General features: G+C 45.1%; 1 protein-coding gene across 1 annotated transcript; it reads right to left on the bottom strand.

Annotated features, from left to right (window-relative positions):
• Positions 1-5,946: 5,946 nt before the first annotated feature.
• On the bottom strand, positions 5,947-10,952 carry LOC308334317 (fidgetin-like protein 2; the record flags this gene model as incomplete). Its single annotated transcript, XM_080791012.1, has 4 exons — positions 5,947-6,457; positions 7,672-7,873; positions 8,374-8,925; positions 10,919-10,952. 4 exons carry the CDS (start codon positions 10,950-10,952, stop codon positions 5,947-5,949), a joined length of 1,299 nt encoding a protein of 432 aa, XP_080647138.1.
• Between the last annotated feature and the right edge of the window lie 953 nt (positions 10,953-11,905).

Raw genomic sequence — 11,905 nt, 5'->3', positions numbered from 1 at the left:
CCCGTTACGATGCGCTAGATCTCTGGGAGATGAAGTCTGTCCCCGCTACAATGCGCTAGATCTCTGGGAGATGGAGTCTGTCCCCGTTACGATGCGCTAGACCCCTGGGAGATTGGAGTCTGTCCCCGCTACGATGCGCTAGATCTCTGGGAGATTGGAGTCTGTCCCCGTTACGATGCGCTAGATCTCTGGGAGATGGAGTCTGTCCCCGTTACAATGTGCTAGACCGCTGGGAGATGGAGCCTGTCCCCGTTACAATGTGCTAGACCGCTGGGAGATGGGAGTTTGTCCCTGTTATAATGCCCTGGGAGATGGAGTCTGTTGCCGTTACAATGCACTAGACTAGACCCCTCACAATGCCATATAGACCCCTGGGAGATGGAGTCTGAGGTGGAGCGCCACACCTACCATCAGGTTCGAGAGCTCATACCGACTGAGCTACCCGGAGTAGTTTAGTGAGTGAAGTGGTTCTGATACCTTTTAGACTTTAGAGTGTACATTCCATTTGTAAAGTTACAGAAAAAAGGACATTCATTGTGTGTTCACCGTTTCATTCCTATTAAAGTTACAGAACGCCTAAGGGTCCATTTCGTTCCTAACTGTCAATTCTTTATTTTTATTTAGAATTCTCACTAGAGGATAAGTCTCTTGAGTTGCAGCAACTCAGTTTCAAGGGGGGGGGGGGTCATCAATCATTTAACCGAACCCCCCTGGAACTCCCTCAGGGACCCCTGTGGGTTCGGGAACTACTGGTTTGTGGTTTATCGTAAACATTATTTGCGGTAGAATTGAAGAGCGTTCAGATGTAGCTACTGTATGTAAGCGCTTGTTCCTAGAATGCCAAGATCTGCAGAGAAAAGCATTCATTACTAATGCTTTTTACCTCCTTGTCATCAATAGAGGGTATTTGCATGTATAAAGTGAGTGGCAAATCGAGTGGCAAAGTGAGTTTAACGTCGTTTAACGTTGTTTAATGCAATCAGATCATGCCGACTTTCCTGTTTGGATGTATGGCCTGTCAAGACCAGAAAGTAGGTTTTTTTTTGCCACTCAGTAGGCGCTCCCGCATAACTTCCGGGTATGATGATTTCACGCACATACCCTCTATTAGCATTCTTGTTTTTAAAAAGGCAGTGAGTCGTGGCTTTTATTTTTGCACCTGGATAAATTTGATTTCGTAGGCCTATATTCCTGACTTTTTTTTTTTTTTTTGTCAAAAGAAATATTTTATATTCTTCACCAATTAAGTAATAGTTTTTAGTTTTGACATTTATAAAAGGTAAGATCTGACGAGTGGCGTAAAGTAGCTAAGTACATTTACTTAAGTACAATTTTTATGTATTTGTATACTACTATACAAATCCCAATACTTGTTTTTACTTCTACCCCACTATATTTCAGATCCAAAAATCGCACTTTTTACTCCACTACTAATTATTTGAAAACTTTATGTATAGGCTATTGGACAATGACACTGCAATGCCTGGGCTAAAGAGCACTAAGGACTACTAAGGATGCAGTTCAACACAGTTATTAAGACATTTAATAATAATAGACATTTAACTAATCTATGATATCTGTATCTGTACGTGTCGTCTCGACATGTCATTTCGCCGCGCCGGTCCGTCGAGAGTGCTTTGCCGTTGCCGTCAGTTTGTCCATCAAAACCAAAACAAACGTTTTCCCCTTTGCCTAGCTATGATATTGATAACACTTAGAGAGAAATACATCTATACGTGATGCATTTATACATGAAGAAAATATGTTTAATATATCTAAAAAAACATCATCCGTGTGTACATTATGGCATGTATTGTCCTTAAAAAAATATCACAATTACATTCAACATTTCAGGCCTTGGTAAAAAACAACAAACTAGTTTATCTTATTTTTTTCCCCAGATCTTGGTGTGTGTGTGTGTGTGTGTGTGTGTGTGTGTGTGTGCGTGCATGCATGTTTTCGTGGATTTGTTGAATATCGAAGGCTCTATAATAATATAACATAATAATATAGGTCTGTTGTTTCCCTGAAGTGGAAGAGAGTATGGTCGCTGTCGGGTGGAAACCGTGTACGTCCAAAACGGCTGATATTATTATTGTTTAAACACATCGACTGCCAAAGACATCTAAGGACGTTTAGTGGTCTTTTCATTGGTTTACGACAGATGGCACTCTTCGCCACACATGGCTATGAACGGTTCGAGATTGCCGGGCGACGGGTAAAACCGCAAATGAACCTTCTGACGTGGAAACTCCGTCTCCGTCCTGCCTCAATGTTAAACGGATTTACAAAATTGCATTTTTTATCTCGGAAACCTTTTTTGCAGATTGCGTTTTTTGGTCAAAAAGGCGCTTTATTCAACGGCCCATAATACTAAAGAACCGATGATCACGGTAAAACAAAAGGTATTTTCTGGGTGACAGAAAAGACGATCGCCCGTCACTACACACAGCGTTTGTTTACATCCGGTTCACGTCTCTGGTCCCGTTAAATTATGGACGTAGGAGGTTTCTACCCGGCAACAGCCGTATGTTGATCTTCAACATAATCATGTGACTCCATTAGACTCCTCCTCCTTAAAGCCATGTGACTCCGTTAGACTCATAACACATACATTCTTATTTTTCTTTCTCTATATTTTTTTTGTTTCACTTTGTTTCGATTCGAGGTAACAATATTCTTCCTGAGTATTCAATAACGAGACTATAAATCACTCTTTTGGGAGGCGCAAAACCAAAAAAATAAAGCATGTTAAAAAAAAGGAAAAAGAAATACTGAAAGAAGGAGAAAATACATATGCCATTTCACAATCTAAAATCTAAAATCTAATCTAAAATCCCAGATCTCTGTCTCGTATCACGATATTGATATAAACCCATCAGCCCTAATGCCCAGTTCCACACCTATCTGCACATCCCAACGCAGGTTTCATTAACACCTTGTTTAAAGGCGTGGCACTACAGAGGCGAGCCATCTAGAAGAGCGTGTGTGAGTGTGTGTGTCTGTGGCTAATCTCGCAAATCACTGGAGCGATCAGGACCAAATGTCTTGTGCACGCTGAACTAGACCCAATGTCCCAATATTTAACTTTTGAAAAGATACATCTTATACTGGAAGTTAATGGAGCTCGGAACGGGCAGAAATGTTGCCCAAATATGGAGATGGATAACTGACTTAGGTCTGATGATGTAATAGATGAGTGATGATGTCGTCATAGATGCATCACTGACATGATCACATGAAGTCCCAGATCAAAATGGAAGCACCGACCCTTTTTTTTCCTACGTGTTTATTTCTATTTATGTCGGATCGTGAAGATTTCATGTTCAGCTTGAGTCACGTATAATTTTCATACCGGTTGCAGCTGGTATTGGGAATTAGGATAAAAAGTGCATCCTTTTGAAAATGTGCCTGTTGTGAAGGTAGAATGAAGTTCAAATCCCTTACATCCTTACATCTTAACAAAGTCAAAGGACAGCTTCACGTATTCAACCATGTGATGAGTGGCAAGACTGAAAGGCCTATTCATACTCGTTGATAAGGTGACCACTGAAAATTACAACATGATGTCACAGAGCCGCTTTGATAAGAGTCTCACCCCAACACATATCTCTGTTTAAACTACAACATGATGTCACAGAGCCGCTTTGATAAGAGTCTCACCCCAACACATCTCTCTGTTTAAACTACAACATGTCACAGAGCCGCTTTGATAAGAGTCTCACCCCAACACATCTCTCTGTTTAAACTACAACATGTCACAGAGCCGCTTTGATAAGAGTCTCACCCCAACACATCTCTCTGTTTAAACTACAACATGATGTCACAGAGCCGCTTTGATAAGAGTCTCACCCCAACACATCTCTCTGTTTAAACTACAACATGTCACAGAGCCGCTTTGATAAGAGTCTCACCCCAACACATCTCTCTGTTTAAACTACAACATGTCACAGAGCCGCTTTGATAAGAGTCTCACCCCAACACATCTCTCTGTTTAAACTACAACATGTCACAGAGCCGCTTTGATAAGAGTCTCACCCCAACACATCTCTCTGTTTTTACTTAAACTACAACATCATGTCAATGAGCCGCAGTGAAAAAAAGACTCATGCTAATCTTTGGGTGGTCACCTTATCACCTAAAACTGGAGTATGAATGAAGGCCCAACCAGGGACTGGGGTTGCAAATTAGCCTTCGCTATATATACCCTATATGTACAACGCAACGGTTTCATGTTCTTCACAACTTGATACATTGTTCTTGTATTGTCCCTGTTAAATAAACGTATATGTAAAAAAAAATAGGCCTTTAGAGTGATTAAAAAACAAACAAAAAAAACAAGAAAATAAAAGACAAGAAACGGTGATGCTATAAAGAAAAAGGAAATGAAATAAAGATAATGAGATGAAGCAGAGAAATAGGGGGGAGGGGGGGTTAACATTCATTTCTCTAAGTCAGGTGAGGTACTCGGCTCTTAAAGTAGCAGTGATTGTGCTGTGAGTAATGTATACATTAATACTATTAATATTATGGCCATCACAACATTTCAGTTTATTGCTCTCTTCATTTTTGGTCTGAAATGTTGTTTTTCTTTGTGCATGTTGTGGTCAGAGGTATTGCAGTCAAAGGCCCTTTACGTGAAACCCCTAAGCCTTTTACACGATGCCATCTGCAACGTCATGTTGCGTCAACGTGCCATCCTGCAACGTCAGCGCCAACCAGTGGTATGGCAAGGGAAATAAATAGCATCCTGAGAGAGACAATCGTGCCTAATATAATAGGCTCCACGCACATAACGCCATTTTGGAAATATCTCTTCCTATACTTCCGGGCCCCTTCTGACTTTAATCAAAAGGCTCTGTTCCATTTAGTGTGCAGTGGTTCTCAAACCTTTTTTAATTGCAAGGACCCCTGTGACTTTGAGCGTGAAAACATGGAACCATGCGGACCCGTGAGTTACACACTCGTTACGGGGCCATTTGGAACGCACTCAAGGACTTTGAGACCCACTAGTGTTTCCATTGAGCCAACACGCACAATATATCAGCACCCTGACTCTGTTGGACCAGAATGGAACCGAGCCTTCATTTAGTAATCATTAACACTGACTCTGTTTGACCAGAATGGAACAGAGCCTTCATTTCGTATCATTAACACTGACTCTGTTTGACCAGAATGGAACAGAGCCTTCATTTAGTATCATTAACACTGACTCTGTTGGACCAGAACGGAACAGAGCCTTCATTATTTTAGTATCATTAACACTGACTCTGTTTGACCAGAATGGAACAGAGCCTTCATTTAGTATCATTAACACTGACTCTGTTGGACCAGAATGGAACAGAGCCTTCATTATTTTAGTATCATTAACACTGACTCTGTTTGACCAGAGTGGAACAGAGCCTTCATTTAGTATCATTAACACTGACTCTGGATGGAACAGAGCCTCAATTACTATCGGTAAACAATCGGAAGAGGCCCGGAAGTAGAAAGAGTTATTTTCCAAAATGGCGTTATGTGCGTATAGCTTATTTATGCTCTGTCGCACGCGGCCTCGCGGCGCAGAAAAACGTTCCATGAAGCTCACGGCGCGTTGCATCCGCGGCACGTTTTGTGAGCTTTAGTAGTTTGGGCTCTGTTCGGCTCAGAACACCGTCATCCCATGAAGCACGAATTTACCTTCATACTGCTTTTAGCCCATCTTAGCGCTGTCTGTCTATCTGTCGAGGATATGCCTTAAAAAGAACTGCAACCCTTTACCGCAGCCTTGCAGAGGGCAAAGTGCCCCCGTTGACTTCTTTGGGAGAGTAATGAAAACGTTAAGAATTTTGAAAAACAGGAGTCTCCAGTCTTGTGCCCTCCATTCCTCCTGTTGTGCGTTTTGCCCTGCAGGTCGTTGCCGTATACGAAAAGACACCGAGGCTTCTCCGGGTTCTCTCTCTCTCTCTAGCGCCCCCCTGTGGGGTCCTCGGAGCGTGCGTGCGCCGCGGGCATCTTCACAGTCATCCTCTGCTGAGGCGGGAAGCTGTGGCGCTCCGCCCCCGCCCCCGCCGCCCCGCCGCCCTCCCCAGACAGGCGGCCGCTGCCGCCGCCCCCAGCTGGGGGCGGCGGGCTGTAATCCCCCGCGGCGGGCGGGCTGTAATCCCCCGCGCCGCCATACGGGGACGGCGACATCAGGGGCTTAATTCCTGCGGACTTGTAGGCGTCGTGGTGGGGGTCCGGCGGGGGTGGCGCGGACGGGCTGCCCATGCCGTAGTGACCGTTGTTGTTGTTGTTGCCGCCACCGTGGCTCTTGTTGGCGCCGTGGCCGTTGCCGTACTTCCTGTAACGCGAGGAGGAGTCCTCGTCCTCGGCGGCGCCACCACCACCGTCCTCCTCGCCGTCCTCCGACATCTCGAAGGCCTTGCGCTTCAGCGCCACCACGCCCCCTTCTGGACTGCCCCCGCCGCCGCCCAGGCTGTGAGGAGGAGAAGGGTTAGAGTTGATTTATAATATCACATTGAATGCCATAGATGAGTATACTGATCTTATCAAATATAACCTCCTGGTTGCCTTTAACGTGTATACTCATACAAGGTGTTTTATATTGATTCAGTTCAGAGATTGCGCTATACTACTGTCTATCATTGTCTGTCATTGGTCCGTCAGTATATTGGTTGCCCCCTCATTGACTCCAATGTTTTTTTTATATCTGAATCTAATCCCAGATTCAGATTCTAATCAAAACAAGCTTCATTGACGGCCGATTTGCCGGCCGATTAAGATTGTTTATCCGTGAGCTAACTTTCGGTTAAAGGACAACTTTAGTTTTTTTTCCCACCAAGGTTCATGTTTTAGATTGTTATTAGAGAAAGTAAAAGATGAGTGTTCATTTGCTGCTTTCTTTCGTTTTAGGGATTTTAGCTCTTTTTGACAGGGGGGCGGGGGCATTCGAGCATGGGGCTAAAATTTTGTACAACATTTTATGGTGATTTATTATTTTATTATTTACTATAGTCCTAATAAACCCCAGGAAATTACATCTGGCCACAGAAGATCACAGGATCTACTGAATGTAAAGGAGGCCTACTGGGGGAAGACTTATACTGTGTGTGTGTATAGGCTCAATATGTCAGTTTGTCACATTCAATAGATCTTGTGATCTTTTGTGGCCAGATGTAATTTCTTGGGGTCTAGTATAGTAAATGTAAAAAAAATGAAATCGCCATAACATTTTGTGAAAAAATACATATTTAGCCAAATGCCCCCTGCCCCCCTGTCAAAAATAGCTAAAATCCCTAAAAGAAATGTAATACTCACCGTTTCTCTAATACTAACAACCTAAAACATGAACCTTGGTTGAAAAAAAACTAAAGTTGTCCTTTAAGCCCTGGGGTATTTTTTTCCCCTTGAACAAGGCTGATAAGGCTCTATAATACCCTCGGCACATGAATGAAAAACAAAACAACCCTAATGAAAGATCTTGACTTAACCCTTGACCCCGGAACGCATCTGTATGTGTCTGCATCTGGGAACCAAATATTTTCAGATGGGGGTCGGCGGGCCGAATTCATATGATTCTGGGGGTCCTTTGACATGAAATAGTATGATCACCACCACTAACATAGAAACATAGGTTTTTTCAGAATTTCTTTTAGACATTTTGTATATTATCTAAATGGGTTAACATACCTTGTGTGTGAGGCGGGGGAGTACCCCCCGTAGCCCCCAACCACGGTGGGCCGGGGGACGCCCAGGGGTAGGGGAGGGGGGTAGGAGGCACCGGGGTGGCTGTAGGTGTGGGGGGAGGGGTAACACCCCACCGGGGGGTAGTTATAGACGGCTGTGCTGGGGCTGTAGCTGGACTGCAGCGCATGGGGCTGGGGGCAGTACCCTGCAGAGCAGACACCCAAATCACATGTTAGTGTTAAGTATAGACCGGTGTCCCGTCGGCCACCAGCCTACTTGGGAACGATGCAAGTTGGGAACCTATAGTATGCAATTCCCGTTGTCATAATAGCACCCGTTTCAAACGTGTCCTATAGTCTGTGTCCCACATGGATATCTCTGTATCGTCTGTCTGCCTGTGTCTGAAGAGTAGAAACTGACTGTGGAAAGTGGACTGGTTAAGTAATCAAACTTAACGATTTACAGTGCATCATAAGTGCTCTCAACAAATGTTAAAGTCCATAGACTTGCAGGCCCCTAAAGTGCTCTAAGCAAACATTTGGTATATCCTCAAAGTCCATAGACTTGGCGTAAAATAAGCATTACAAAAAAGAAAGAAAAAGATTCACAACACGCGTGCAGGCTTGCGCACAACCTGAGTTAGACGCAAATGTCAATTTGACGGAAAAAATGACTATAGCAGGTGTGTATATGAAGGAGTTTTACCTGCGGGCAGGTAGGAGGTGCCGTTGTACGACGCGGGCGGGTAGTCCTGAGGCGAGGAGGCGGAGCCGTAGCCCGTGTCCGACGCGGCCACCACCGCCACCTTGCCGCCCGCCAAGGCCTCCAGTCCGGGGTAGCACTCCAGGGCCGACGGCGGCGCCCCCCAGGGCTCGGCCTCCGTCTTTAGGTAAGGCCCCCCCGGGGGTCCCTCGGCGGCGTAGCAGCCGGCGGCGAGGGGCCGCGAGGAGGAGGAGGAGTCGTAGCAGGGCAGCTCCAGCCCCGAGTACTTCTCGGCGTAGCGCTTGAGCAGGGAAGAGGCGCTGAGCGCCGATATGTCGTCGCTGGCCCACGTCGGGTAGCCGCTGGCGGCGGCGGGGGGGCCGCCGTAGCCGCTGGCGGCGGGGTGCCGGCGGGCGCCGTACGGGTCGGCGGCGTTGTGGTGGTGCTTGTGGTGGCCACCGGGGGGCGACGTGGTGGACGACACGTCCAGGTGCTGCTCGGCCCACGGGGACAGGGGCGCGCCGTGGTCACCTGACCAGTGCATCTTCAACAGATCTGAGGAGAAGACAATTTATTAATACGAATGCTCAAAGCTGGGCAGTGGCTGCAGACTGTTGTATAGAGAAACTCAGTAATTAGGAGGTTGTCTGAAAACATGATATGATATGACATGATCTGATATTTTCCCAGTTTTAGTGGGTTCATAAGCTGAAAATAGCCAAGATAACGCTGCAGCCCCAGGCTGGTCTCCACAGCCCCCCCCCCGATCAATGTTTGTTATCTCTCCTAATGGTATACCAACATCAATACACTACAGCATGGAATCTTATCCAACGACAACAAAATATTTGTTTTGGGTCTGAGAGGAATGTCATTGAATGTTGCGCGCAGTGCTTAACATCAGCAAGAGTACACATGTTACCAACAGGAATCTGTATGATGGAATGCCAGGCCCAAGGGTGAGCCATAAAATATAGCAGCCAGGAGAATGAGACTATAGCAGGACACTGCCAAAGACACCAAGAGCTGCCAGCCAGCAAAGTAGTGCTGTGGGAACCAACACATGGGCACATGGTCACGTGGACCTCCCACATTAAGGGGATGTACTCATGATTGACATGGGAGCGCAAAGCACCAATGAGCTGACCATGATGTATGGAGAACCGGGATGACTGGAAGCGACAATAGTCTGAGGATAACCTAAGCTGAATTCCAATACCACTCACACTCGGTCACTCCAGCATGGCAGTGTTACAGGGAAATTGGTGACCTGCTGAAATAGGCCTATGTGACAATCGTGTAGACGTCACATAACATAACGTCAGTGTCCGAACGTAAATCATTGTGGTTTGTTTATTAGCAGAGTTCAAACTAGCGGCATTTAGGCCACGTATTTATTTTTAACGCCATATAAGTTATGTGACATCCACAAGACGGTCGCATATTCCGGCAGGTCACCAATTTCACCATAACACTGCATGCTAGAGTGATCAAGTGTGAGTGAGCAAGTGGTCGAGATTTTTGGTATTGGAATTTGGCCCTAGAGAGAGACTACTAGGCTATAGTAACTATCATGGCTTACACAGTTTGACACTGGCATCACTTACAAAACGTGCATGTGCACGTGTTGTATGCTGTGTGTATACTAGTGTGATTCAAGCTAACGCAAAGATGCGTATCATTTGGAGCAGCTGCATGCATCATTGCATCTTTGTATCTTCAAGTCACTGGCTTCCATTGACAATGAATGGTAGACTGCATCTTTGTGTCGCATGCCTGTGTGAACGCACCATTACTGTCATTTTGGGACCCGTAATCAACAAAAATGTTGTGGCCTTTGAAAACTATTGTTATTTTTGTTTGTCCAGCTCATGAATGTAGGCTGTGATAGTGTGATTTAGTGAGTAACAAGGAAGGAAAACGCTCTTATCATCATACATGGTCATCACATTCCGACCAATCACTTTTGGTGTCCTCACTTTTCTGTCCTCGCTTTTTGAGGGGTGCTAGCCCCTCCTATAATCATCTATAGTGTAGATTCTTGTCCTAACACAAACATTAAATACCTAACATTAATTAATAACATTAAATGACAGTGAATGGAGAATTTACGTCATAATTATGTTGACGAGCAAATCAACAATGAATGGATGATGTACTGTACGATGATGAGGCCACCCCCTCACTTTTTATCCTCACATTCCATGCTCAGCCAATCAAATCATCGCTATGGGGCACACACACAAAGCTGGGCATAGGAGGGGCTAGCACCCCTCAAAAGATAGAAAATACAAAATCGTCACTATTGACAGGTGGGTCTATGATGGACACACCCGACACAATTGTGGTGGTCCCCAGGTTGCTCTTATAGTCAGGATGGTGGTTCCCGGGTGAAGATCAGTCGGCTTAAAGCAAACATTAAAAGTCCACATGACGTCATTCCTGAAAGGCTCAATAATCCCTTTACAGCATCTTCAAGTGGTTAAAACGAGGCATTAGGTCCAAGAAGACCATTTACTTTACTGAAGACAGCTGGGGCTATACTGACGTCCTGAATCATCCAATGGCTCGTGCTTCAGCATTAGACATCTGTGTTTTGAAATCCGGATAATGGGGAGGGGGAGGAAAGGGCCCTAACCCTAATCTATCTCCTCACCATGGTCTTTTGGGGACTTTAGACGCAGGAGGAGACAGAGATCTCAAAGCCTGCTGGGTTTACCAAGAGACAGATGAACGTTAAGCCAGTCTGCTAACTATCACTGTATGCGCATGACATCATCGTACCTGGAAGTTATGCGGGAACGCCCACTGAGTGGCAAAAAACTACTTTCTGGCCTTGACAGCCCATTCAGCCAAACAGAAAAGTCCTGTCTGATTTGCATTAAACAATGTTAAACTCACCAACATTGCAGCTGTACGAAAAGCTTGAATTATCCTCTTTCTACCTGCAAAGTTTTTGTGTCATGAAAATCCACCATAGAAACGTCAGAGTTTGGAAGTGCTTGTTTTCAATAACACAACATTTTGCTGCCTCCTGCATTATGGTGACATTTAGAAACAGGTGGTGCGCAGGGAAGTTGAGTGATTTCCTACGAGCGCTTCCAAACTCCAACACTCCATGCTGCTCAATGTTTTGCCACTCAGTCTAGATGAGGGGGGCGTCACGTGTCCTGATAGAAAATCATGCATGTGCATACTCTCTATTAGATTGTTTCCTGTTTCTCCTTTAGCTTCTTAGGTAGTGTGTTCTATGTAGCTACTGTAGCTTCTTAGGTAGTGTGTACTGTAGCTTCCTAGGTAGTGTGTACTCTGTAGCTTCCTAGGTAGTGTGTACTGTAGCTTCCTAGGTAGTGTGTACTTTAGCTTCCTAGGTAGTGTGTACTGTAGCTTCCTAGGTAGTGTGTACTGTAGCTTCCTAGGTAGTGTGTCCTATATAGCTTCCTAGGTAGTGTGTACTGTAGCTTCCTAGGTAGTGTGTCCTATATAGCTTCCTAGGTAGTGTGTACTGTAGCTTCCTAGGTAGTGTGTCCTATAT

This window comes from Protomyctophum bolini, assembly GCF_963924005.1.
Source record: "Protomyctophum bolini genome assembly, chromosome: 2".
NCBI lineage: Eukaryota > Metazoa > Chordata > Actinopteri > Myctophiformes > Myctophidae > Protomyctophum > Protomyctophum bolini.
This window is presented reverse-complemented; position numbering and strand designations above follow the sequence as displayed.